The following is a 27,409-nucleotide window of genomic DNA, read 5'->3' on the forward strand; positions in this document are numbered from 1 at the left end:
TTTGCTTTTCCAAAAACTAAAAGTGACAATAAGAATATTAGGTTCAAAGTTAATTTAAATATAAGTAAAACGGGAAGAGAGCACTATGTACGGACCAAGGCCGCTCCAAGGTCGACAAAACCGTTCTGGACCCGCGGAGAGTCGGATCTTGGATCTTCCAACACCAAAGCGGCAATTGAGCACGGCCTGGAAGAGAGCGAGGAGCATCAAAGGAAGTCACCCTTATTAGACTCGTGCACTTTCCGCTCGACCTGGCATCACTCCCTTTCCTGGTCGTCATCTATCCATCTACGTCTCTCGCAACGCATCGCACAACGTTTGGTCGCAACGGCCGAAGGAAGGCCGTTCAGATAGTCAACTACCCACAGTAGACAGTCAATCTCCAGTCGCTTCAACTCGGACGTCACCATGGCAGTCGTCCGACCCAAAGTCACCGATGATGGCGTCTGGCACTTTTTCGATGGCGCACTCCAGACCTACTTCGTCTCGGCGGACAAGGACTCGTTCACATCCGGACAAATCTTCCGTGCCAAGGACCCGCACTCGGGCGTCGGAAGAAGCAGCACCGCTACGCCGCCCTACCATATCCACCTCTACCAGACCGAGACATTCGACGTGCAGGAAGGCACGCTGTGCTACCTCATCGACGGTAAGGAGGGGAAGCTGCATGCGGGACAGAAGGTCAACATCCCCCCCTACCGACCACACACGTTCTGGTCCGATCCGGAGAGTGGCAAGGACCTGCGTGTTCACATTACCGTCCGTGGAGGTCCCAATCCTGGGTGAGTGTTTGGCCGCTGCTACTGGAATCGACGGCTTTATCGCGTGCACAAGACGCTGACTCCTTATTTTCGCTATCCCTGAATGCAGCTTCGACGAGGACTTCGTACACAACTTTTACGGCTACCTCAGCTCGCGCACGATGGCAGGCAAGGGTCCCAACCCGTTCCAGATGCTGCGCTTTCTCGACGATGCCGACGTGATCCTGGTACCGCCTGTTCCGTTCTCTGGTCTCTTCCGTGCCTTGGGACTGCTGTGGCCTATTGGAAGGGCCATCAACATTGCGTTCGGTCGCGTTATCGGCGGCTGGATCCTCGGCTTCCCCACTCGGTACAAGCAGTTTGACGATGAGGTGTCAAAGTGAAGACCTTGCAATACTCTTCGGCTATAATCTCGTATTCGTGTTGCAACATCGAGTGTGCTCCCGTCATCTCATCTTACGAGCCCCGAGACTGCGAGGATAAGCGGTGCTCGAGAAAGAGGCTCGGTCGGCAAGCAAGACCTTATACGTGCAACTGAGAATGTATGCCCTCTCCCGATTGCAAGACTAACAGTCCGATCTGCGGGCCGTGCGTATTCGTGATTTTTCCTTCACTGTTCGATTTTTGTTACCGACGCCTCTTCCTCCATCGGCAGCTACTGGGTTATGCACTGTCGATCTTGATCCCGATCACAGACACGAGCGAGAGAGGAAAAAGCTCCTGGTTCTTCTTACCACTGCGCGACGGCTAGTAGGCTTCCGTACGGCGAATTAGTCAAAGTGCGACCCCTCTCGGGATCGCATCGCACAGGAGATACAGAGTCGACTGCCGACCTAATTGGAGGTATGACTCGGTCGGTCCAATTCCCCGATGCCGTCCTTGCTCTCCAGCGATCAATGCCAGGATCATGGTCAGCGTGAGGTCGAGGCCAAACAAAAGCGCCCTCCATGAAAGCCAACACACTCTATCGCTCTGGTGCGAAACAAGAGGGCGGGCGATTTCGCCGCTTTGGCCAGCCAGCTCGAGCATGTGCAAACGATGGCCTTAGTGGTTCTGGCTTTGATAGTTCTCCGCTTCTGTGTCTTGAGCCTTACACGGACGGATACAGAGAGAGAGGGAGAGAGACACGGAAGCTTGCTTTGCGGCGAGAGGAGCGATTGGGCCTGTGTCTGCGACTGTGCGTGTGTGTGATCTTGGAATCGGCGCTTAGTTCTGAGTGTATATTCAGGGGCGGACGAGAAGAAAACAAAAAGAGGGCAATCGCTGTGATACGCTCTTGTTATTTGGTGTGGGTTTTTTGCAAATCTCAAAGCCGAAATAGCGAAGCTGTGATTATTCAAAGTGAGGTCAAAAGAGAACACACGCAGCAACAACTTTTTTTGTGGTTTGCGAAAACGTGTGTGTGTGTGTCTGAGAGTGTGTCTGCCTGTGGGAGTGGGTGTATCTGACTGTGCGGGTGCAAGGTGTGTGTGCCTTGTTCTGTCCCTATGTCGGGTCTGTGTCGGTCTGTGTGTGCCTGTCAACTGAGTGAGTTTGGGATTCGCTCTTTCGGTTGCTCGATTGGCAATCCTCCACCAACGCGACCATCCTTCTCCTCCTCGTCTATCCTCTCCCTCTCACGTCCTCCTTCTCCTTCTGAACTACTCCTCTCTCTCTCTTGCAACCTCAAGCAAGCTCTGTCGGATACTTATCTCCTCCTCCCCCTACCCTACTGAGTTCAGGGAATTGGAAGAGTGAGATACTGTGGAAGCCGAGTCACGTTGCATCATCATCATCACCGTCACTATAACGACCTCCCTGTCTACAGCAAAGCGCGGCTGACCTAGGCACCGCTCGCAATCGTTGTTGACGTCTTTGCCATTTATTCTCATCTGGTAGCTCGTCCGCCACTTCCTCTTGCAGCATAGCTCAGCTCAGCTTTCGACCTTCTCTGGCGGGCTCTTCTACTCGGTAAGTATCTGCCTTCTACCCTTACTTGCCTGCCTTGTTTCCACCCTTTTCCCTACTTGCACTCCCACGACGGCTCCACGGCATATTCAAAGCTGCGCACCCCATTGCACAAGCTTCTTGATCACCCTCCGGGCTGCGTTTGCCTCGCCACCACCCTCTTAGACATCGTCCCACATTGCCACCGTAGCTCCGTCGCCACACGGCCGAGATCAACGATGTTCCTAGGAGGTCCTCGCGATCAATCTTCTCCCCATCAACACCTTTCTTGCTCTCCTTTGTGCCTTGTGCAAAACGACTGATCTGATCTGCTCCTCTTCGACTCTTACATGCCCGCTCCTTCCTTTTCCATCGCCACCAGCATCGACGTGTTGCTCTGACAGGAACAACCACGATTTCATCGCCCGCACGCACTGTAACAACACCTCACCATTCTGAACACAAGACAAGCCAAGGCGGACATACCTTCCTGCGTAAAACCATCGGCAAGCTGCGAACCCCAAACAGCTCTCACTCCGACTGCATTCTCCCTTCTCGCATGGACTCCTGCATTTGATCTTCATTATTACCCTCGCATTGTAAGTTGACCCTGGGTCCAGCTGCGCTCATTGATTCAGCATGCCATGACACCGATCGCTAACCGTTCTGTCCCCCGCTGTCTTCACCTACCCTCTTTAGTCTCGTCCTGGCATCCTTTGTACAACTCTTGTAACACCACCTTTGGCACCGCTCATCTCACCCACTTTGGTAAGTTGTTACCTCTCCTCTCGCTCCATCACGCACTTTCTACGTCCAAGCCAGGTGCAAGCATCTCATCCTCTCTTTCCGACTTGTTTCCTTCTGAACAGCTCATCTCAGCCTCCGACCGCTGTCATCCCATCGCCTGACCAGTCAACCTCGATCGCCGACTTGCAAGGACCCTTCTAGATCAGCTTTTGTGAACACTCCAGCGCACCAAGACTGCGCTCCAACAAAAGCTTCTGCACACATACAACATGTCGGCTAAGGATCACGCCAGCTCCGACAAGGACACCAGCGCCACCGCTGTGCCCGAGTCCAACCCGGGCTCTGCGTCACTCTCTGAGTCAACCCCGTCTATACTCCAGGCCTCTGGCACCGAGACTGCCGTAACATCATCCTCGCAGTCGCCTGTTCAGCGTGCTGTCGATGCGGACGACGTCAAAGTCGATGCAGACCATGCCTCGGAAGCTGACATTCGGGCTCGAATCGAGAAGAAGAGGCTAGAGCACGAACAGCAACGCGCCATGCACCAAAAGGCTTTCGAGCAACAGATGGCCCTGTTGGAAAAGCAGCAGCGCGAAGAAGAGCAGCATCTCCTGCTTCAGCGACTTCCCAACAACGAGGCTGGCAATACCTCTGCTGCTGCTGCTTCCGCTCCCACCACCCCTCCCAACGAAGCTGTCACCGCCGACCCCAAGTCCACTGCTGCTGGCGCCGCTGCTCAGAACGAAAACGATGCTGTTGCCCAATCCAAGCCACTCTCCCACCTCTACCGATCCATGCCTTCTTCTCGCCGCCAGTCTGGCGAGGCGCAGCGTTCGACCGACGAGCTTGCCTCGGCTGTCAATGCCTTGTCGATCGCCGGTAAGGCAAGCAACCATGCCGCTGTCAAGGGCGAAAAGGGCGAAAACTTCACTCCTATCTTCAACGAGCAGTTCCTTTTTGACGACGAGCTCGACAACGAGGACTCGGCTTTCGTCAAGAAGTACAATCTCAAGGCTAACGACGGTCAATTCCCTGTTCTCGCGCAACGCGACACAGCCGAATGGCCCAAATTTGGTGGCGGTGCTGGTACTGCTGCTGCTGATGCAGCGGGCAACGCAGCTGGCGACACCACTGCCTCTTCGGTGCGTGGTTCCGTCACCAGTAAGTCGCCCCCGCCCGGTCAAGGGACGCCCAGCATGGCTGCTTCGTTTGGCACTAGCTCCGGCCGCCAACAGAGCGGCTTTCCGCTGCCCTCGCCCTCGCCACGCCTCTCGCAGACCGGACGATCTTCGCCGGCCATCAACGCTGCCACCTTCGCAGGGGTCGCCTCTCGACAAGCCAGTGGTCCTGGCTCTCCCTCTCCCGGCCTCGGAGGACTCAGTGGCGACGTGGGACGATCCGGCGGTGGATCGCGCTTTGTCAACACTGCCGTTTCCATCCCTGCTGCAGCCGCTGCTAACCTCAAGAACCACAACGTGGCCGCTGCTACCGCTGCCGGAGGCGGAACTGCTGCTGCTACCGCTGTTTTTCCTAGCTTCAACCTTGGCGCCTTCTCCGGTGCCTCTACAGGCAGCGAAAGCCCCAGCCGTTTCGGTCCCTACTCTCCCAACAGCTTCGACGCTGCTGCCGCCGCCGATGCTCGACGCGGCAGCCGACCCTCGTCTGGCTTCTTTGACGCCTTCAACCCGACCGCCGGTGCCAACGCGCCTGGCTCGCTCTTCCCCACCGACAAGTACTCGATGGGCATGGTGGGAGCCGACGATCACGCCAAGCTTGGCGGTTTGGGTCCTCACGGTGCCGGCGCTGCTGCCAATGCCGCGCTCGCCAAGCATGCTCGCAAGGGCGAGCTGGATGCCACCACGCAGCTCGAGGACCTGCAGGGCGACATCTTTGCGCTGTGCAAAGACCAGCACGGATGTCGCTTCCTGCAGAAGAAGCTCGAGGAGAGCAACCCTGCTCACCGCGACATGATCTTCTCCGAGACGTTCACCCACTTTGCCGAACTCATGACCGATCCCTTTGGCAATTACCTTTGCCAAAAGATGCTCGAGTACTGCACCGACGAGCAGAGGAACCTGATCGTGGAGCTGGTGGCGCCCGAGCTGGTGACCATCTCGCTCAACATGCACGGCACACGCGCCGTGCAAAAGATGATCGACTTTCTCTCGACGCCGCGTCAGATCCACTCGATCATCGTTGCGCTCTCGATGAATGTGGTAACGCTCATCAAGGATCTGAACGGCAACCATGTGGTGCAAAAGTGCCTCAACCGACTCGGAGCCGAGGACAATCAGTTTATCTACAACGCGGTGGCTGCGCACTGCGTCGAGGTGGCCACGCACCGCCACGGCTGCTGTGTGCTGCAGCGCTGCATCGACCACGCTTCCGAGGCGCAGCGCGTCCAACTGGTGGCCGAGATTACCTACAATGCGCTGACACTGGTGCAGGACCCGTTCGGCAACTATGTGGTGCAGTACGTGTTGGATCTGAGCATCCCGCGCTTTACCGATGCGGTGGTGCGTCAGTTTGTCGGCAACGTCTGCCTGCTCTCCGTGCAGAAGTTTAGCAGCAACGTGATGGAAAAGTGCATCCGTGTTTCTGAGCCCGGAGTCCGTAAGCAGCTGATCGAGGAGCTTCTCAACCGGACCCGCTTGGAAAAGCTGCTGCGCGATTCGTTTGCCAACTATGTTGTGCAGACCAGTCTGGACTATGCCGATCCTGTGCAGCGCATGCGTCTGGTGGAGTGCATCCGACCCATCCTGCCGGTGATCCGAAACACGCCGTATGGCAAGCGCATCCAGAGCAAGCTGCAGCGCGACAATCTGGATCTGGGTCCGCCCAACGGAGTGCCGTACTCGGTGCTACACGCTGCCCACCAGCAGCAGCTGCATGCTATGGCTGCCATGGCCGGAGGTGGGGCTGGTGGAGGGCGGGGAAATGTCGGTTACATGGGCATGAACGCCTACGGACATCCTCCGCCAGGTGGACCGATGAACCAGATGGCGCCTCCGCCTGCGCACATGCATTCGCACACCCCGCACCACCTTGCTCCCCAGCAGCACATGTATGGTGGCGGCGGTGGCGGTGGAGCTGGAGGACCTGGTGGTGGGGGCAGTCCGAACATGCGTGGAGGACACGGTCGTCATGGTGGTCACAACCTGCCGCCGCCCAACTTTGCACAGGGCGGTGGATATGGCAATGGCGGATTCAACGGGTCACTGCCGCCTCCGATGGGCATGCAGCAAGGAGGTGCCGGAGGACGTAGTGCTTCAGGTGGATTTGCCAACAATGGCGGTGCTGGTGCCGGTGCCGCCGCTGGTGGAGGATACGGAAACTACTGAAGGCACAAACCCCATACTTACGATGTCCCTTGGCACGATGCGATGGGACCGGATTCTCTCTTGTTCCCTGTTCCGATCGATCGATACATACACACAAACCAAGACAAAGCTCTCGTTCAACCACAACAACCCCTTCAACAACAACAAACAACACATCTGTACAATGCTCATTCAATCATCACTGTCCAAGCCAACGAACTCCTGTACGGTTTACTTCACTTGCCGTTGTCATTATTATTTATGTTCTCCCGTCTCTCTCTCTCTTTCTCTCTCCCATACACTTCTGTTCTACATATGCCTTGCCCTTTTCGCCAGCTTGCTCTGTGTCTGTGTATGTTGCGGATGAGGCGTTTTAGGTCCATGGTGACGGCGAGATCATTAATTTCTGCGGCTAATTTGCTGTTCCGTTGTTGGGTCTTTTCGGTAAAATCGATGAAATGCTTTCTGAGCGAGGATTGCCTGTGCAGGCTGGCTCGGAGTTTTCTCGCACGCAAAGCATTCAGGGTCCAGGTCGAGAAATGCTGCCAAGGGGTGGACGCCGGACCAACAGAGAGATGGAACCCCTTTGTTGTGCTCGGGGTCTCCAACTCGCCCACCTTTCTCTGCTGGTAGAGCGCCACCATACAGCAGGTCGCGAGCCTGGCTTTGTGGGAGAGCGTGTGTGGTGCGATGGGAACGTTGCAGAGGACCCACACACAAAGGCGAGCAAGAAGTTGCCAGCCAGACTTGACGCATTTTCCAGCATCAGAACTCTCTTCTGTCATTCTCTCTTTCTCCCTTCCCAACTACAGCGAGCTACAGCGACGTTGATGGCAGGGAGCATCGGTGAATGGGAGAATAAGGCTGGTCGCTCGTCGCTCGCTCGCTCCCTCTGCGTGTGATTGTTGTGAGCTGGCTGTAGTTAGGATTTCGACACCCAAAAGCATCGGTTGATTGATGCAAGGGCTTGCTTGCAGTCAACTTTGTTGATTCTCGTCCGTTTTTTCGGCATTCCTGCGCGATCTCGTTGTCGACCGCTCTTCGATCTTGACCGCGCTGTCCAGTCAGTCACAGATACACTTTCTCCATTTTATTTTTATCACAGTCGTCTTACCGCTCTATTCTGAATGTTTCACACCTTGTGTGGCTCAGTCTATCGAAAGCTACGAGATCGGATGTGACTGCGCTGGAACAGGGATGGAGTGAAATAGGAGGATGACGATTCAAGCTGCTCGAAGCAAGAATCGAGTCTGCCGGATCGTGCGGTCGGCGTTGCCCTCCCTACACACGCTCGCACGCATCGTTTGCTGCACAGAGACCACCATCGGGAGCCACAGCCAAAAATAAGCAAAGCTTCGAGAAATGTTTCAGACCCGCGCATCACACCAACACAGGCTCCCAGACAGACGCACACTGAGATTGTGGCGCTTTTGTGTTTTTTTTTTAATCTCAAACAATCTCGGGCTCTTCTTTCTCCGTTCCACTCTCCCCGGTGCCAGTCAACGTTTCGACCGTCGATTAACAGAGTGTGTGTGAAGAGGTTTCGAAAAGCTCAACGAGGGAGCCAGGGAAGCGGGCCAAATGAAGAGACGGCAGAGGTGCGACATGTAGAAACGAGCACACGCTGCTGCGAAGTGGCGAGCCAAGGATCACAGGCAAGGCGAGGCGGGTAAGTCCGACTTGGTATGATTTCCTGTTCACAGTGCAGTGCAGTGTCGGTTCAAAACCCAAGTTGAAGCGAAGCACGGGAAGTCAAGCAAGGGCGCAATTTCCCACTTTGGCTCGCTTCTCTGTCTGTCCCCGGCTGCCTCGCTGCTTAGGTGTCCGGTCTCTCGCGGCTGTCTGTCGTCGGCTGTCAGCGACTTTACAGTAGCAGACAGTCTCGTCTCAGTGTCAGACTCAGCTTGGGTCGTCATGATTATCCGAGCCACACACAACTCGGAGCTCGATTGCAACCCTTGCAACCCTTGCAACCCTTCAAAGCATCTCTCTCGGTCTACTTCTCACCTCTAGGACTGCCGCCAGCAGCGACGCCGATACCTACTACTGCATCACGAGGCCTCGTTAGACGTTAGAGCTCTTGCCCTTCTCTCTGCTCCTTCGTTCGCAAGCTAACGCTCCGAGTAGACGGATACGATATCAAGGCTTGTCATTTGACACCCCTTGCTCTCCGCCACCCACCATTGATGCAGAGAGTCTCTGTCTCTTCTCGCCCAGCCAGCAAGCAAGTAGAAACAGCCAATCATCGGTTTGGCCCGGCCTACACTCCAGTCGCTCTACACAACAAGCAGCGCGGTGCTCTCTCCGCGAGAGGTTACCTTTAACGTCAACGCAGAGGAGTCATATCTGAGGTCAGCTCTCTCTCTCGCAAAGTGCCGTCTCTTCGTCATTTCCATCGTCTTCATCAGATTTGCACTCACTCCCAGCACTCGGAAGACTACCATCATCCGTCTCTCCTTCAGCTAGCCACGAACCAATTTCGATGACCGCGCGCACTCAAGCAAAATCACTACAAAGATGACCAGTCGTCCATCAGCAACGGCACCGTCGACGTCGTCGTCGACAGGCTCGCCCTCCCTCAGTGCTCCCCCAATACGACTTCGACACCCCCTGCCCGTTCCTCCTCTACAACGTGGAGCACCTCAACAACAACAACAACAACAACAACAACCACCAAGCCGGAGCCGATCCCTCAAGTCATCGCACCCTTCCTCCTCCACCGCATCCTCCTCTTCTGCCTATTCGACACTCCGAACTTCGCCACGCTACAGCTATCCCATCACCACTTCCATCCATCACCCCCACAGCAACAACAACCCGGCGCCCTCACCTTCCACGTCTCCCTACTACTCGAGCTCCCACCCGAGTCCCGCCCCTTCTAGCGCCAGCTCGGCGGGCGGTAGTAGCAGCAGCGGCAGCGCCGCTAGCAGCAGCAGTCTCCGCACTCCGCCGGACCTGTTGATCAACGGAAGCAGTGTGGGGCATCAGGGCAGCAAGGCGGTCCATCAGTTGGCGGTGAATACATGGAATGGGTTGGCGGTCAAGACGAGGGAGGTCAGGAATTTGAGGGAGCAAGAGATCAGGAGGAGGCAGGAACTGTTAAAGGGGTTGGCGAGCTTGAGGGGGGAGGGCCTTCAACTGCCTAGTCCACCGCCGAGTCCCGGGCGCGAAGCCGCGGCGGTGGAGAGAGGGGGCAAGAGGAGGCGGGCGTCAGTTGAAGGGGCCGACGAAGCAGCACCGCACTCTCGAGCACCACCGCCGCCACCACTACCGCCACCTCGATCATTAACCACAGCAATGACAGCAGTATCAACAACACGCCACCCCTCCCTCCCACCGAGCAGCACACTCCCTTCGCTCGCCTCCGCCTACCGCACCGCTGCACGCGATCTCAAACACGCCGCCGACGCGCGCGCCTCCTCTCTCTCCACCTCGCGCCCTTCCTACCTCGCCTCGCGCCCGACCCAAGTGTCCGCGCTCGAGCAGCTCGACGCCGTGCTCCTCTTCAGCTATGCCTTCTGGCTCGACGACCTCTCCTCCGCGGGCGATAATATCGTGACAAAGAACTGGATCAGCCTCTTCGGCTTACTCCGCTATGCGACGAACGCGCATTCTGATTTGGGCAACGATGTGTGTCTCGGCGTATGCCGGTTGGTTGAGGCGGCGGTGTTGCGCAAGCTGCATGCTCACGATACGGCCGTGCTGCTGCGGATGCTCGATCGGTCGGAGCCGACGCCCGAGACGGTGGCGACGATGGTGCGCAGGCAGGCGGCAGATTTGGAACGATCCGATCGGCTCGCGGCGCAGGCGAGAGGGTTGCTTTCGGTGAGCAGTCTGGCAGCCACGCATCCGGCATTGTTGGAGAAAGCGTTGGCCTCGTCGCTGAGCTGTACGGAAGCGGGGGCGAAGAGTGTCGATCCCAGCAGTGCTGAGAGTTGCGGCAAGTTTGCTTGGCCGCTGGATAGCACTTCGTCCATCCCGCACCTTGTGGCGTTCGGCAGGTGTGCCGTGGCGGAGCAGGCGAGGCGGTCCGACGTGGGATTCGTGCTGAAATACGTGGTGGCGGACGAGTAGGCGCCCGACTACGAATCTCTGCGTGCCAAGGTTCGACCGAAATCGACTCGATTCAGCTGCTCGGCATGCTTCACCTGCTTGGACGAGCCCTATTCGGCTCCTTTCTGGCCCTTCTGCTTCTACAACTGCTCCAAAACTACTCCAGCTGCTCGATATCTCCTCGGTCCCTTGCTTGTCTGGTATTACAAGTCACCGACCGGTTGGATGCCGCTCTATCTTGAACCCCCTGGCTCACTTACTCGCTCACTTGCATCTCTTTCTCAGCTCCGTCACACCTCGTACACTTGTGTTACCCATTCTTCTTGCATCCCCACAGTATTTCGCTATGCTGCTCATTCTTTCTCCCTCTCACACTCCCACACATAACGTCACATTTAGTTCGCCCCGTCTAGTGCTTGTTTTGCTCATTGTTCTGTTCTGTTCTGTCTTTCATTTTGCTCTGCCTTTTCGTCCCGTTGCAATGTCCTCATCATGCTTTCGATTCCTCATCATGACGGTCTAGGATTCCTCACACGTGGAAGGAGAAATTGGGCATGTGATTGAGACGAAGTGAAAGAACAGTGTGACAAGGGGAAGAAGCAAGCGACACTGCGTCGGCGTGATCGGTGCGGATGGAATCACTTCTTCGTCTTCGCCTTGGCCTTGCCCTTTCCTGCCGCGCCCGCAGCCTTGGGCTTCTTGACCAGCTTGTCCTTGCTCAAATCGTCCTTGTCTTCATCCCTGTCCTCCTCGTCCGCATCCGCGACTGGCTCCTCCTCTTCCTCCACCACATCCTCCAAGTCCGGAACCTCGCTCTTGGCGATCTTGGTCTTAACCCCACTCAGATCCGTAGCCTTGTTGAACGCGATCGGGTGATTGGACGCATTGTACTTCCTTGTGAAGCCGGCCTTGACTGCACTGGGCACCTTCTTCATGATAGACTCGGCATTGTTGGGCTCCAACCCCAACTCCAAGATGGCCTCCCTATCTTCAATGCCCAAGTAGTAGTCGTCCATGAGCTGGATCACGTCCTCGACTCCCTCGGCTCCGTGCTCGACCATCGGCTGGATGAGCATCGACCACATGCTCGGCAGGTAGTGCTGTCGAAGATCGTGCCTCGACCCGGAACAGACGAGACGCATCTTGGCCTGTAGATCCACCACGGCACGCGTGAGACGCTGCTGCTTCGAGTTCTGCCCCAGCCAAGCAGGGAAGCTAGGGAAGCCGTCTTCGGTGCCACCATAGATGTACGAGCAGGGGCGTACCGACGAAGCAATTGCATGGAGTGGCATCAAAGACCAGTGCTGCTCTCCGCCGTGGATCATCCGGTCTACCAGATCACCGTCCGAGATGCTCTCCGCGGCTTTTCGCAGCAGCTCGAGATGCTTGACTTGCTGGCGGGCACCCGTTTCCCTCGCAGCCAACACGGGTTTGGCCTTGGCATAGTTTTCGGCGACCATGAGCGGAACAAAGCTGTGATCCTGAAAGTACAAATCGGCCTTGTCGTTCAAAGTCTTCTTCGAGTTGGCGTTGAACATTCCTGGTGCCGACAGATCGCTGTACAGCGAAAAGGGAGTATGCAGGCCAGGCTTGGAGTTCTCGGCACCCAACGACTTGGACTCGTCAAAGTCCATGCTGTTCTTGGACAGCTTCCAGGTGCTAAGCATGTTGATTACGGAACGAATATCGCTTTGCGCAGCTTCGATGAGTTGAGCCATGACTTCGCCAGGAATTTTGAGCTTCTCCTTGAAGGCGATGGAAAGCATCCTCGACTTGACCTGGTTGGCATCCGGTTTGCGGAACGAGAGATTGTAGGTGGTATGCTCAAAGGGACGCATCTTCTGATTGCGTCGGTCGTTGCAGATACAGATGATGGGCACCTTTGTCTTTTTGATGAGCGCATTGATGGCGCCGACGCCGCCCCGATCACCACCGGACATGCCATCGACCTCGTCCATGATCAGGACGGTGCGCTCGTGGATGCGCGGAAGATCGGTGGATGAAGATTGCTGCTTGACGGCGCTGCTATACCAGCTATCGAGCGACTTGTTGTTGATGGTGTCTTGGAGCATTCCTTCGATGAGCTTTTTGCTACGCGTGTCACTAGCATTGAATTCAAGGGGCGAATAACCTTCCATCTTGGCGACGAGATGCGCCGAAGTCGTCTTGCCGATACCGGGCGGGCCGGAAACGAGCACGGCACGGTAGACGTTCATACCGGTGGGACCAGGTTTCTTGAAGTTGCTTCGGTACGAGTCAGGCCAGGCCTTGAGCCATGCAGCGAGCTTGTCGACAGCAGCCTTGTTGCCGACGAGGTCCTTCATCTGGGTGGGAGCGTATTTGGTGGTCCAGAGCATGTTGGAAAGATCGGCGGGATTGACGTTGGCATCCTTGGGCGGACCCATGCTTCTGGCGACCTCCTTGATCTTTTCCTCCTCGGCCTTGATCTTTTGTTTCGCCTTTTCGTCGAGCTGGCCGGCGCCGCGGGTGCGGATGAGCTCGAGGAAAGCGTCTTCGTCGAGGGTCTCGATCTTGTTCTTCTTAATCGACTCGATCTTCTTGGGACCGGCGCCTTCTCCAACGATGACATAGGACGTCTTTGATGAGGGTGCACCTGTGATCCGCGCGCCGTAACGCTTGGCAAGGTCGGTAGCCTCGTCACGGCTGATGGACGTGAGCTCTCCGGTAAAGACCAGGGTGAGACCAGCGAGACAGTTGGGTTGGCCCTGAGGAATCTCTTTAGAGCCCGGGTTGGATGGACCGGCGGCACGACGAGCGGCCATCTCTCTCCAATTGGCTGGTGCGGCTGGGGCTGGTGCAGGCTCCAAGTCGACATCTACCTTCTTGGCTGGAGATGCTTTGGCAGGAGGCGCCTTCTTGACGCCATTGATAGTTGCCTTTTTAACCTGCGGTGGGGGATCTTCGAAGTCGTCGTCGTCGTCGGAATCATCGATCTTGATGGTCTTGGCGGTGGCTGCAGCGCGACGAGCAGGCTGAGCGGTGGAGTGGGATTTGGCTTTCAACGAAGATGCGGCAGGTTTCTTGGGGGCGGGAGCAAAGTCGCCGTCGTCATTATACTCGTCGTCGTCATCTTCGTCGTCGAAAGAATCTGCGCGTGCTTTGCGCTTGGTCGCGGTCTTTTTCGGGCTTGCTTTCGCCGAGCCTCCACCGTTTGACTTGGGTCTAGGCTTTGAAGCAGGCTTCTCGCCGTGAACATCGTCGTCCTCTGAATCGTCGATGACCATGGGGTCAGCTTTGGTTGCCGTTGCAGAGCGTCGAGTGGAGGAGGAAGTCTCTGCTTTCGAGGCAAAGTACTTTGAGGAGGCGGTACCGATTGCTGCGCAGGCGTTCCTTGTTGGTGAAGCTGTTGGTGCGGTACGAGGATTGGCGCGTGCCTCTTGAGAGGAGGCTGGACTGGAGCCAACCCCCTTGCCCGCTCCGAAAAAGTTGGAAAGCGAGGCTTGACCCTTTGGCAAGGGGGTGGAAGGCTTTTTTGGCGGCATTGTGAAGAGGATGTGTTCGTCGTGCGATGCGATGCTGCGAGTCCAAAGTTGTGAGTGAATTCAGCTCTTCCGGGAATCGACAAGGCAACCTCCAAGCCAGATCCGAGCAAGACTGAAAGAAGAGGAGGAGGAGGAGGAGGAGGAGGAGGAGGAGGGAATGGAGGAAGCAAGCAATGCTGAGGTTAGTTGGCAAGCCCTGTGCGCTTTTCTCGAGATGCTCAGTCGTCGTCGAATGTGACTGACTGGCGTACAAGGTGCGTGTTGCACTTTGTCACTGTGACAGCCTCGAAGAAAGTGGAGAAATGGGCGAGTAAATTGAAAATTAGTCAGTCATTACAGGCGGAACGCGTTTGCGTCGAGCGCGTGTGTGCCTGTCACAGCGAAGCAAAATCTTGAAGACATTGTCGTACTTTATCCAACGATTTGACCTTCTTGCCTTTTGGTGGATGCCCTGTGCGTCTTGGCAGACCCTGAACTCTGCTTCCCGAGAGAAAGAGATTGCTTCTCGCCTTTCGTCATCCTCACCATCGGTCTGCGGTACATATACCCCGTGCTGTTATCAGCCACGACGGCCAGGACAATATGACTGACTTAACAACACGGCATCGCTCTTCACTCAAGGTTTCCATCCGTCCCCTGCAGTCGTCGTTCTTTGCTGGAGAAGACTTCATCTGCCAAATCACGTTTACCAATACCAATCCACACGTGGCGCATACACAGCCTCTGCTTCAGGGCGAGTTTCCATCGTCGTCGTCATCATCAGCGAAGGCCTCTCCTTCACCTCAGGATTCGTACGGCCGGCCCTCCTTCGATGAAAAGCCGGCCGCACGTCGCGTCGTCTCCTCGATACCCACTCACTCGAAATCTCGTAGCGTTGATGTGAGAGCGCTAGGCCGAGAACAAGACCCTGCTCCAACAGGCCTATCTGGCTCCGCACGAACGAAAAAGTTGTTCCAGCACCTTAACGGCGATGTGCTGCCAGACCGTAGAAACTTAATCGGGAAGAGCGCACCCACATCCTCCGGCTCGCACTTCATTCACCCGTGGTCCGTATCCTCGAACCTCGCCAACAACAAAGCTGCATCGCACCGCTCTACCCAGTCTACCTCCTTCCCATCTTCGCAACGGACCAGGAATGAGCTTGGACTGGGTCATCCGACGCTTCCTCTGTCAACCCCCCCAAAACCATCGGCTTCCTCCTTACGCGCCGAACCACATGCATTATCGCCTAATCTACCTTCTAGAGTCTCCTCTCTACCCGGTTTGGCCACAAAGAGGACTCCCTCGGCCCCTATCTCACCCAATCACTCTCATTCACGCAAAAAATCAATCGCACAGGTCCAAGCCGAGGATCTCACAGAGGCATTCGAGCTCGATTCGCCATCTGCCGTATCGCCTTCTCCCTCCAGCACACCCAACTCTTGGTTAGGTGCACACAGCGATCAGAACGCCTCATCCACCTTCTATGCAATGGGGCGCAACGATACTATGGAAAGCGTCTTTCGCGAGTCCATGACAGACTGGTCACAATCGAAGCGTCGGCCCTCTATCTCCAAGAGTCCACTCCATAGTCCAATCTATCCTGCGCTTGACGCTCTGGCTCCAGGAACCGAAAAGATATTGTGGTCCTTTGCACAGATTGCTGGCACCATCGAAATTGATGAAAGCCTCATCAAGCCGAGCGACTTTGAGAATCTCAAGAGAAGGCTCGCCTATGGCGATCTCACTGGTGCCAACGCCTCCCCGCACTCCATCCCCGGAACACCAAGAACACTTGGCGGAGGTGATTTCGGTCAGACATCCGAAGCGCAACCAAGCCCCTCAGGCTGGAGCAGCTATCTACGCAGCCCATTTACTGGCCGCTCGCAGCAGCCGCAGCAACAGCAGCACCATCGTCGCACCGGCTCCACTCTGCAAGATGCGCAGGAGCGAACGCTTCAGAGTCGAAGCGTCCCCACTTTCTCGACTCCACCCAGCATCGTCGCTGTCGACCTCGTCCTCCCCCCAGGAGAGAGTAAGACGTTCCAATTCAAGCTCCGCCTTCCTGTGGACTTGCCTCCATCATACCAAGGTAAAGCGGTCCGTCTCAAGTATACTTTGACGTTGGGCACCAATCGGTCCGATGCCACTGCTGCTGCGGCTCGTGCGCAGACCAGTCGACTCATCCAGATCCCCATTCGCATTTACAATCACGTCGGTGCATCGGGTTTCCGGCCTTTCTTCGATCTTATGAACCCGGTCATTCTTACCAAGGAGGAGGCTTCCGTCACGCTTCTTGGTCAGGGTGAGAAGCCTCTCGTCAATCCATCGCCAAGAGCAAATGCGCAATTTGAACGTTTTAGGACTAGAGCGGCATCCAAACGGGCGCCGCAGATTGGCAGGAAAGACTTACTGGATTACACCAAGCAGTTGCTCTTCAGCCAGGCGTCCAGCGATGGGTCGCCCGTCGCCCTTGTCCCCGAAATCGCCGTGTCGGTCTCTTCAGCATTTACTGAGACCAGCAGCAGCACCTGCAGAGCTGCGATCGAAGCGCTCGCTCGTACATCCAGCAAAGTCACCTACGACATCTCCAAGGACGGCAAAGTCGCTGCCGTCCTCACCCTCGTCCGATCCAGGTACAGGCTAGGTGAAACTATCACAGGTGTCATCAACATCAACAACCATCAATCGCTCGCACGGATCGCGCGCATGAGTGCCACACTCGAGACGTTTGAAGAAGTGCAACCGAGCATTGCTACACTGCCACCCGGCCGATTGCAGCGCGCCACGAAGATTGTTCATGCTGAACACCACGAGAGCGTGCTGGATAAAGGAAGGGCTAGTTTCAGCTTGTGCGTCCCCAGCGGTGCCTCGCCCGAATTCGTTACCTCGGGAGTCAAGCTCAACTGGCTCGTGCGTCTGTCCTTCCTCACCGTCTCCGCAGTCAAGGCTGACAACGACAAGAATACTGACGAGGTGCAGGGACAAAACAAGCTGTTGCCCCCACCGCATCTGTTGCCTGCTTCGTCCGACGGCTTTTCGCGCTACCACGTCAGCGTCCGAGCACTGGGCAGCTTAGCAGGCGTCATTGCAGCCCCTGGCACAGCGCTAGCAAATGCCCTCGCTCAACTTGGTTTTGCAGCAGAGACGAAGCTTGAAACGGTCGAGTGTGCAGTGCCCGTTTCCGTCTTGCCCAACAGCACAACTTACAAGGTCGGAGATGCTGAGTTTTATGCTTAACTTACTGCACCTTTCCTCTCTCTAGAGCTCGCCGTCATCTCAACGTTCTCGTCGGGATGCACAACCATCCTTTCATCAGGCCTCGTCGTGACGCCGCTCGTGTGAGGATTGAAACACCTTCTTGCGAATCCAAAGGGGGCAAATGGGGCATTGCTTCGATGAAACTGAAGGCAAAGGCACAGTGTAACTTAAAGCGGGAGACAATCCTAAGAGACAGAGCGGGCAGAGTGAATGACAAGAGTTGGACGTCAAGAGCGCAGGACGGGAACAATGTAAGCTACCCTGTAGATTGTTGAGGGATTCGGCAAAGTACAAAAGTGAAGAAACGTATGGTCGCTTGGACTACCGAAAACGCTAACAGAATTACAAAGGCAAAAGAAGAGTAGTGAAAGCGGGATGGACCAGAAAAGACAGTAGCAGCAGGATCGTGAGAGTAAAGTTCAAGTGGGAATGTTGGTTCTGGCTATCGCCTAGTAGCGTCCACCTCGCTCAGACATCTCGGGGGCCGCATCCTCGGGGTCCATGGTCTGCAGAATGGTGTCCTTGATGCCGGGGAAAACGGTTCGGAAGGCATCGACGCCAAAGATGACGTCAAGGTGCTCGTAGTTCTGCAGCTCGACCGTGTGAATCATCTCGACATTGGGCTCGTAACGCTGGATGCGTTGCACCATTGGCTTGCCCAGCACGAGATAGTCAATGTCACCGTAGAATAAAGAGTGAGGTGGGAAGGTCCTGGGGAACCATGGTTCGGTGATGCGTGGGTCAAAGATGCAACCTCGGTGCGAGAAACCGGACATGTACCAGTAGAGAAGCTCGGACGAGGTGGGGACGGGCACGGTTCGGAAGATCTTGGGCTTGTGTCGCGAGAGCCAATTGTGATCGTGGAAGCCAAACAGGAAGGCAAAGATGACGTAGGCAATGTGACCGAACCAAAAGGCGGGCAGGAAAGCCTGTGCGATACCGATGGCGGGCATGAACTCTCGCACGCCAAAGACGAGACCCCACCACTTTCGGGAGCGGAATTGACGAAGCAGAGAGAAGGGGAACTTTCGCAAGACGGAGCCGGCGTAGACGGAAGGACAAAGAGCGATGAAACAGCTGAGCTTGTTGCCAATCTCGGGGCAGATACCGGGACTGAGGGCGAGGTACATGGAGCCGGAACCCTGCGAGTGACCGACGTAGGCGAGCTGCGGATAGCCGGTAGCAGCAGTGACGTAGTCAACGAGATCGCGCAGATCAAAGGCGAGCTCCTTGAGACCCCAAGCCCAGAAGCGAGGGTCAGATCGAGTGTACTCGGTGTGGCCGGCCTTGAAGTTGGAGCGGATGTTGGTGATCCACACATCGAAGCCTTGGTCGACTAGCCAGAAGGCCATGGAGCGCTCCTCGCTGACGATGAAATGAGCCGAGTTGCAGAGAATCCCGTGCTGAAGAATGACAGGGTAGCCGACGCCGCCAGCGCGACGAGGGTCCGAGATCCTGTGTGCCTTGAGGATCCAGCCGCCCTCGGTGACAATGTCGTGCTCGTCGCATTGGTAGCCCCAGAACTCGGCATAATAAGCGGGTCTGCCGGAACCGCGCTCGCCTGTGATCCTGCGTTCGTATTCGCGGTCTGCCTTTGACTTTGGTGGTGATTTTTTGAACGGGTTGAAGTAGGAAAAGTAGGCAGCGAAGAGAACAGTGCCTAGAGCGGTGGTGCTAATGAGAAAGGAGATGGCCTGACGAAAGTTGAGTCGCAGGCGTTGAAAAAGACCATAGTGACCGTAATCGGCAACGACGTGGTCGAAGAAGGGCATCTCGAGGGGCGCTTCAGCCTGGTAGTTGGGGAACGTGGGGTCGAAGAAGGGACGTTCGTCGCGATGCGGGTAGTTGCCACGAGCACCAGGATCCCTCACGACCTCAACACGAGAGGGACGGGAAGGCTCTGCTGGACGACCATCGAATTCATCGGAAGCATCCTCGTAAGCGGCATCGGCATCGCTCGCTTCGGAACGGCGAGGGGCGCGAGGCGCGGCTTCCGAGTTGGGCTCGTGGGCTTCTTGTGGACGAGCGTTCTGCTCATCGAAAGGATCTTGTGTGTTTCTGACGGATTCGGCGTCTGCGCTGGTCTCTGAGACAGCACCAGGCGCACGACTGCGCTTGCTGTAGTCGATAAATCCTGCCATGTCGAGGTGTCCTGTGAGAGGGCGGTTGGATTATTCGAGGAGTGAAATGAGAGTTGGAAGAGCCACCAGGAGGATTGAGCGGTGACCTTGCTAACGATCAAGCAGGTCCCAAGCTCGACTGAGATGGAGAAAGATGCGGCAAGGGTTGCGAGAGAAGTTTTAGAGACGGAGACGGAGACGGGAAGATGAGTGTCAAGGATCGTGGTGGTCATCAAGCAAGATCGTAAGAAAGCATCGAAGGACTCATGAAATGGAGCAGCAGGCAGCAGACAGCGGAGCTTGCAAATTGTACTGCATGACAGTGACATTTTTGCCGTCGCAGCAGGCGCAGCACTACAAGAGGTACAGGAAAAGGGCTCGTTTCGAGATCAAGGCACACTGGCAGAGCGCATGCAAAAGCAGCAATCTTTTACATGCGGGGAAAATCCACCGTTTTTCAATCCATCCGCCATTGCCTAGCTCGCTTTGCACTCTGCTCTTGCGCTGCTACCCTAAAACTTATTGTTTGTTATGAGAGTGTGCGTGCGGTTCTATCTCTCTGCTAGCCGTCGATTGGCCGTCAACGCTCGCCAACTAGTTAGGCCCGCTGCCTTGCATGTTTGCGCTCTTATTGAGTTCCCATCACGTACAGTTGCAGCACCAGAAGCGCTCGACCCCATGCTCTGGACGTCGAAATGTGGGGTGGCCCGGATCCCATCGGGGTAAGCGTGCCCCTCCAGACGAGCATTCCTGCGAAGGACAGGAGGGGTGGCCCGAACGGCGCGTTGCCACGCTCCCCAGTTGGAGACCAAAGGCCAGTCCAGGGCGATGGCAACCGACAAGGCTCTGCTCGCCACCTTTCACGGGTCGCGGCCTGCACCAAAGTCGGCTGAGCGAGCATGGGGTAAATGCATATTGCACTTTGCCATTGGAAGGAGGATGCATTCGACGCTGCTGCATTTGGGAGAGCGGGGCTGATTTTTTCATTGCTCCCATAATTTGAAACGCAAAGGCAGGGCGTCTCCAAGGGGAAATTCCCCAGCAGCATTGCGCCTGTGTAGCTGCGGAGTTGCAAGAGATTTTCGCTAAGCGAGTCGTTGACGAGTTTCCCTTTCTCCACTCTCTGCCTGCCGGCCTGCCTGCAGGACTGCGCATTTGTATTTCGCCCCGGCCCTGCACCTGATCGACACCGCACTTGTTTGCGAACCACTACGTGACCGGCCCTTTTGTCGTGAATGTTAGACTCGCAAGGACTCTACCTCACCATGGCACTCTCAATCAAAGTCGTACCAGCGTTTGTCGTTAAACAGGCTCTTTGCATGCCTTCAACGCGCGCAGGGAATCGTAGATGTATCATGTTAATGTTACACTTGCGCACGTGCTAGTACAAAGCGCACGCTCGTCTCTCCTGCTGGTCTCTCCATGCTCGAGTCTACCAAGCGGTCCAAGCTTGCACCAATGCAGCGACCTATCAATCAGTGGCTGATCTTGAAGCTTCGTCCTGCGCCTGCCAACAGTGTAACCATGTGGCCACGCTTCAATCGGAATCCGAGTCGGATCCGCTCTCGTCCGACGAGCTTTCCGAGTGCACCAGATCGTCGTGCCCACCCACCGCTCCGCCAGCACCCACCGCATCCGGGTTGCCAAATTGCTCCAGCTGCTGTTGAAGGCGAGCAATCCTCTCGGCCTCCTCGCCTTCGTCCAGGTTCTTCTTCTTGATACCTCCCGTACCACGCTTTCGTCCGTCCAGTGGCGCCGACTTGCTGTTCTTGTTGGCCACCGGCGCCGGCTTCTTGGGTCGCACCACGTACTTGTACAGCTTGTACAATGTTCTCGGCGACAGCTCGTCAATGTCGAGCTCAATCTCCTCTTCGTCGTTCTGATTTGGCGGCTTGTCCTCGTTGATGATCCGGATCGCACCGTCCAGACGCTCTTCGGACAGCTCGGTGATCTTGGCCGCCAGCTCCTCCTTCTGCTCGTACGTCACCGTGCGGATGTCCTCGTCGCTGTTGTCGTCTCTGCGGCTCGTGCTCGCCTTCTTGTTGCTGCTAGGCGCAGGCTTCTTCTTGGCAGCTGTCGACTTGGCCTTCTTGGCCGGGGCGTAGTCGGCAGCCGCGGCTGAAGGGCTGCTGGCCGCCTTGGCCTTGCTCTTCTTCTTGTTGGCTCCACCGCTCTCCGGTGCCTTTCTCTTAGAGCCAGCACCCTTGCTCTTGCTCTTCTTGGATCCTCCCGAGCTGGCGTAGCTCTCCTGCAACGAAGCCAGCATGGCCTTGGTGTTGGCGATCAGGCCTGCATTCTGGTTCTTGGCGCCCTCGAGCATAGCGAGCGTGGACGAGAGCTGCGAGATCTGATCTTGCAGCGTCGCCAAGAAGGCAGGATCCACGTCGTCCTCGTCTTCGTCGGCGTCCTCGTCATCTTCAACATCGCTCTCCTCGTAGTCGGGCAAAGGAGCCGGGGCAGGTTTGCGCGCCATCTTCTCCTCGTAAACCGCCTTGAGCTGCTCTCCCATCGTGTAGACGTCCGAGCCTGGCGGGTTGAAGGTGAAGCAATTTTGGAAGAGGAGCTGCATGTCTGCATTGAACTCGTCGGCATCGGCGTACTCGCCCGACCTGATGTTCTTCTGAACGTCGCGCAGGGCGATTGGTTTTTTGATCATCTGGAAGTACGCAGGTGCCCAGTCGAAATCCAAGGTGGGTTGGTCGTAAAAGACCCAGGCAACATTGGAGTAAGTTGGCTTGAGCAGATCGTCAATGATGCGGGTGCAGAAACGCAGTTCGTCCTGAGCGACTTTTGCGTAATGGGCCTGTTCACGTGCCGAAAGACCACCTTTCTTTGCGGCCTTGCGGCGTGCGGCTTTGCGCATCTCGGAGGAAGAAGCGCTCTGTGGCTCGTTCGCCCAGGGAAGATCCTTGGGCGGAGGCGGGTGAATCTCCCTCTTCGGTCGGCCGCCGACGTCGGAAGAGGAGCGGCGGATGGTGGGCACGGGGTTGGATGGACGACGCGCACGAGCAGCGGGGGAATCGGAGGCCTGAGCCGAAGGTACTGTGGCTGCCGGTACATCCTTCAAGTACTTGTTAAAGGCAGCCTCGAGGACACGTGCATTTTGGGTGTAGGGGCTCTCGGGCCCGTTAAAGGTTGCACAGTTGTAAAAGACGAGGCGGACGTCGTTCTCGAAATCGTCCATGCGGCGGTAGAAGTCCTTAGAAGGATCGAGGCCCAATTGAGGCGCAGATTTCGCCTTGTCTCCCGGCTTGGAGTTAGGTTTGAGCACGAGGGCGGTGAGAGCGAGCTTGACATCAATGGTGCCAAAGTCCATGGGATTGGTGATGATTTGCGGGTACTGAGGGATACCAAGGGCGACGGGGTCGACGGGGGCGAGGAAAGCGATGGCCTCGCGTCGACTTTTGAGAGATTTGAGCGTGCTCTGTGCAAATTTCAGCTGAGCTGCCGTCATTTCCAAAGGGCCATCGTACGGTTTGGACGAGACAGGCGCGGGCTCGGATTGCTGCGGGGCGGATGGAGTGGCAAAGGAGGCGTGTTGGGAATGCGCTTGGGCTTCCGAGACGAGGGTGGCTGGCTGGATGCCGACGCTGGAGATGGGTTCTGCGGTGGGTGGTACGAGAGGTGCACTGCTGGACTCGGGCTTGAGCGGTGTCGTCGACTGGAAGCTCATGGCGGAACCGTCGGAGGAGGCCTCTACTTTTGGAGCAGGAGCGGTAGCATCCGAGTGTGGTGCTCCGGAGTCGTGACCATTGACCGGTGCGCCGGCGAAGTAGGCGTCAGACATGGCGAAGTAGGCGTCAGACATGGCGAGTGAAGAATGTGGATGGACAGTGGAGCAAGGGCTAGATGGCGATCAGACAGTAGCAGTGATTGATGCTGTCGTGCTTGGCCACGACTGAGCAGAGGTTAACAGGATGACGGATGGATGCGTTGATGACAGACGCGCGGATCTGTGACGTAGGGATGGCGGCACAGCTGGTGATGACGCGATCAAAGCTGTATGGATGGGCAAGTCACGTGAGATGGATTGATAAATGGAACGGATGGAGTGTCGAAGGTGATCAAGATGATGGTGGTGATGGCGACGACGCGGATGGATGGAATCTGATTTGACGATGGGTGCGTGCGGAAGCGAGAGAAGAAATCGAAAGGTGCGCAAAACCCTTGCCAACGTGCCTCTCTTAAAGGGGGATTTTGAGAAGAAGAGACGAAGCGACAAATTAGGAGGGAAGGGGCATCAAGACAAACGCGTCGTCTTCAAATACTCGTCGAGCCAAATTGGAATTTTCCACCTTTTCCCCTTTACCTCTCTCTCCCTCTCTCTCGGTCTCTTCTTCCTCAGCTTTCGAAAGCGCGGAGCGACACGCTCGCTCACCACCCGTCACGCGCAATTGCTAAAGTGCGTGATTTCACTATCGCGATCTTGTCCGTCATTGAGATTCCCGATTTGTAACTGGTCAGCTGCATTCACCGTCTTTCATTCGCGCAAAACAATGTTTCTACAGTGAGGATGTAACAGCTTACACATCGAATACCGTGACAGCTTTTCTCCGTCAACGCCTTGCTGGCAGGTTGAACAAGGCAGAACTATACGCGTGTGCTCCGATGGGCGTACGTAAAGTACTGGAACTACGTTCCGGTGTGATGCTGATCCATGCGACTCCCTGGCGCACATTGAGCTCGGAGTCAGACCGCCGACTGTACTCCCGTAGTGGTCAGTTAGCCTAGTTCAATTTCAGGAATGCATTCTTCTTCGCGCTTTTTCCGCCCCTCTGTGGTTATAGAAAATTTTCCCGCTGTTCGCTGGCTTATTCGCTATTTTTTGACCCTCGGTCTTACCGAAAATGCAAATACAAGGAAAGGTGACTGTGACTGTGACCGAGACTGAGCCTGCAACTGCAACTGCAACCGTGAACCGTCGGATTGTCTTTGCCGTGACCGACGAGAGCAACAATTCATGCTTTTTCACTTTTGCTTCTTGACTCTCACCTTTCATCCTGCGTCACTCACTCGCCGTCGCATCAGAGCAGCCTCGCACATTTGCGCCGCTGCTGATCACCGCAGCAGACAGGTCTCGGTGGCTGTGTATCTCTTGCCAGCAGCACTCGGACCTGTACCCTTCGCCGTCACCCTGCCCAGCTTTTGGTTGTCTGCATGAGCAGATCGACATCCAATCCGACTCTCTCTTGATATGGGCCTGGGTGCCTCCGTGCGCGGAGGCTTCGGCTTCCTCCTCGATCGCCACCAACATGTCGGCGTAGCAGCCACGACGACCAACATCAACAACGTCACTCCCGCCAATGCTTTCAACTCTCTCTTTCATCGGCACAGGGACCATCCTCTCCCCATCACGCCCGTTTCGATCTTTCGTTCCATGCTGCAATTCGACGATCTCCAGGCCCTCCTCTGGGCTTGGACCCTCGTTGGCATCCTGCTCCTCTTCGCCTTCTGGACCAACCCGAACGAGGCTTCGTTTCGACCCTTCCTCACCGACCTCGTCTTTCGGGAGCGTCTTAGACTTCTCAACCAAGATCAGGATGCCGCAGAGTCGCAACTGACCAGCACCAATGGCGCGGACAGCGCTCCGACTGAGCCCTCACCCGCTCGCAAGTCAGACCCCAACGCCTTCTCTTCTTTGCTCTCTACCGCGCCCTACTCCTCCGGTCCTTTTGCTCTCACATTCGGTTCCAAGGTGGCGCTCTCGTTGCGTACGCCTCCTTTCCATCGAAAGGATCTGGGTCTGCTCTCCATTGTCACGATCGCCCAAAGTACACCTGTTCGCACCGCTCATGATCAACAGGGCCCAACATCACACCACCCTAGCAGACTTAGCGATCGCACTTCTGCAAAGACTGGTTCAACTACGGATTGCACATCCATCTTTATTGGCGCTTTTGGCAAGTGGTGGATTCTCGGCTATGCTATTCCGGATCTGCCGCCAACACCCGCGTCCAGCCAATCCCATCAGAACAAGAAGAGCCGCCCGGAGCTAGAGGAAAACTTGCCAGACGTCCCGGATTGGGGAATCATCGAAATGCGCTCTGTCGATCCCGCACCCGAGTCACGGCGTTCCTCGATACTAGCCTCTCACAGTGGCACCCAGGATAAGGATAGTGTACTTCAGCCTGCGTCTGGAGCTCCATTTGCCGCCGAGCCCGCCGCTCGCATCGCATCCCCGTCACAAGCTCCTTCCATCGCCACCAACAAGGAACACACCTCGGAGGCCGAGTCTCAAGATTGTCTCAGCATCACCGCATTGGTCTCTAGATCGCAAACTGATATCGTCGAGCTCCAGGAACAGCTACTTCAGATCAAAAGCGCCTCTGCTCGCGCCTGTGAAGCGCTCGAGGTCGATCTAGAGGAGATTCGAGCTAAGAAAAAGGAAGAGGAAAGGCTCCGCTCCGACATCAAAACAAGGACAAAGGCATTGGACGACAGCAAAAGGCAGGTCGAAAGCACTCGACGTGAGGCCGAAAGGCGATTGAAGACCGCCAACGCAGCTCGCGCGCTCAAGCAGGCTAGCATTCAGCAGAGAAAAGATCAGGTGGAAATGCTTAACAAACGCAGAGCTGCCTTGGCAACAAAGAAGGGGGCTCACGCCGACAAGCGTCTGCAACGCTCAGAAGAGCTCTCGTCCCTCATCACCGAGACCAAGGACAAGGTAGAGAAGCTTCGCATCGAGGTTGACGCTCTCCGCCACGAAGTACAAGCTGCTCAGGATCAGTTGCAGGTGGAAAAGGTGATGGCCCGTAACGCACAGGAGGGCGATTTCAGAGAACAAGGCCGCATCGACACTTCGCCCTACATGTGGAACCCTTCCATGGAGTTCAGTCACATCGGAGGTCAAGACGCCATGTACGCCCACCTCGCCTCCACTCCAGATCCACTTGTCGATAGCTTGGCTCACATGGAAGAGCGCGCTCTGGCTGCCAACAGGTTCACTCCGAGCCCGTTCGACGCCGATTCGAACAGCTTGCCGATCAATCAGATGCCGAATGCTCACTCGGATGGCTATGATGATCTCGGCACCAGCGTCTTGCGCAACGCCTTTCGACGTGCTAACGCTGCCTCCGTTGCCGACGGTCGCGAGATGCTGCCCAACGCTTCGCAGGGCATCGGCAATCCCTCACTGCAGAATGCTTCCAACTTTGAGGCTATCAAGCAAGCCTTCCAGCCTACCATTGCCACCGATGAAGATGGGCGCCGATCATGGTCCGCATTTGACGTATGGCAATCCGACCTTCGTGGCGGTGGTCTCAATCGAACGCAGTGGCCCACGGGCGGAGCAAATGCAAGCGCAGATTCGCTGCCCCAATTCAGCTCCAGCAGCGGTTTCTTACCCCTCGATCGTAGTACCAGTGCCGAGCAGTCCGGTCTGCACAACGCTCACGGTCAGGTCGATGCAGAGCAATCCCGCAATGCCTCAAAGGTCAAGAGAGCTTTCCGCTGGCCTTTCCGACCAAGCCAAGTGCAGAACGACCTGGTCTAACTAGGCTGTTCGCTCGCTCGCTTGCTCTTCCTCAAGGCCCTGCCCTCGGTTATCGACTTTTTTGGGTTGCTTGCCACGCTGTGCAACCCACTCATCGGATACTGTCGCTGTGTCTGGAATGTTGAATTGAATACGTTGCTCGACCCTTTAAGTCGAACTCGCTTCACCTCGAGATTGTGATCCTGCTCTGCCCTTCGCTCCAGACGCAGACTGCCCGATCTGAGCTCAGCTGATGATGCCTACTTTC

The 27,409-nt window shown here is 56.3% G+C and overlaps 8 protein-coding genes across 8 annotated transcripts; 5 read left to right on the forward strand and 3 right to left on the reverse strand.

Annotated features, from left to right (window-relative positions):
* Positions 1 to 408: 408 nt before the first annotated feature.
* Positions 409 to 1,144, forward strand: EX895_006405 (uncharacterized protein; the record flags this gene model as incomplete). Its single annotated transcript, XM_029886997.1, has 2 exons — positions 409 to 782; positions 871 to 1,144. 2 exons carry the CDS (start codon positions 409 to 411, stop codon positions 1,142 to 1,144), a joined length of 648 nt encoding a protein of 215 aa, XP_029736489.1.
* A 2,559-nt stretch (positions 1,145 to 3,703) lies between these two features.
* On the forward strand, positions 3,704 to 6,775 carry EX895_006406 (uncharacterized protein; the record flags this gene model as incomplete). Its single annotated transcript, XM_029886998.1, has 1 exon — positions 3,704 to 6,775. One exon carries the CDS (start codon positions 3,704 to 3,706, stop codon positions 6,773 to 6,775), a length of 3,072 nt encoding a protein of 1,023 aa, XP_029736490.1.
* Positions 6,776 to 9,271: 2,496 nt separating this feature from the next.
* Positions 9,272 to 10,828, forward strand: EX895_006407 (uncharacterized protein; the record flags this gene model as incomplete). Its single annotated transcript, XM_029886999.1, has 1 exon — positions 9,272 to 10,828. The coding sequence occupies one exon, from the start codon at positions 9,272 to 9,274 to the stop codon at positions 10,826 to 10,828; it is 1,557 nt and encodes a 518-aa protein (XP_029736491.1).
* Positions 10,829 to 11,445: 617 nt separating this feature from the next.
* Positions 11,446 to 14,310, reverse strand: EX895_006408 (uncharacterized protein; the record flags this gene model as incomplete). Its single annotated transcript, XM_029887000.1, has 1 exon — positions 11,446 to 14,310. The coding sequence occupies one exon, from the start codon at positions 14,308 to 14,310 to the stop codon at positions 11,446 to 11,448; it is 2,865 nt and encodes a 954-aa protein (XP_029736492.1).
* Positions 14,311 to 14,892: 582 nt separating this feature from the next.
* Positions 14,893 to 17,529, forward strand: EX895_006409 (uncharacterized protein; the record flags this gene model as incomplete). The annotated part of the gene is made up of 1 exon (XM_029887001.1): positions 14,893 to 17,529. The coding sequence occupies one exon, from the start codon at positions 14,893 to 14,895 to the stop codon at positions 17,527 to 17,529; it is 2,637 nt and encodes an 878-aa protein (XP_029736493.1).
* Positions 17,530 to 17,999: 470 nt separating this feature from the next.
* EX895_006410 (uncharacterized protein) lies at positions 18,000 to 19,691 on the reverse strand (the record flags this gene model as incomplete). The annotated part of the gene is made up of 1 exon (XM_029887002.1): positions 18,000 to 19,691. The coding sequence occupies one exon, from the start codon at positions 19,689 to 19,691 to the stop codon at positions 18,000 to 18,002; it is 1,692 nt and encodes a 563-aa protein (XP_029736494.1).
* A 1,516-nt stretch (positions 19,692 to 21,207) lies between these two features.
* Positions 21,208 to 23,478, reverse strand: EX895_006411 (uncharacterized protein; the record flags this gene model as incomplete). The annotated part of the gene is made up of 1 exon (XM_029887003.1): positions 21,208 to 23,478. The coding sequence occupies one exon, from the start codon at positions 23,476 to 23,478 to the stop codon at positions 21,208 to 21,210; it is 2,271 nt and encodes a 756-aa protein (XP_029736495.1).
* Positions 23,479 to 24,864: 1,386 nt separating this feature from the next.
* Positions 24,865 to 27,162, forward strand: EX895_006412 (uncharacterized protein; the record flags this gene model as incomplete). The annotated part of the gene is made up of 1 exon (XM_029887004.1): positions 24,865 to 27,162. The coding sequence occupies one exon, from the start codon at positions 24,865 to 24,867 to the stop codon at positions 27,160 to 27,162; it is 2,298 nt and encodes a 765-aa protein (XP_029736496.1).
* Positions 27,163 to 27,409: the final 247 nt, after the last annotated feature.

This window comes from Sporisorium graminicola, chromosome SGRAM_9 (genome assembly GCF_005498985.1).
Source record: "Sporisorium graminicola strain CBS 10092 chromosome SGRAM_9, whole genome shotgun sequence".
In the NCBI taxonomy this organism is placed as follows: domain Eukaryota; kingdom Fungi; phylum Basidiomycota; class Ustilaginomycetes; order Ustilaginales; family Ustilaginaceae; genus Sporisorium; species Sporisorium graminicola.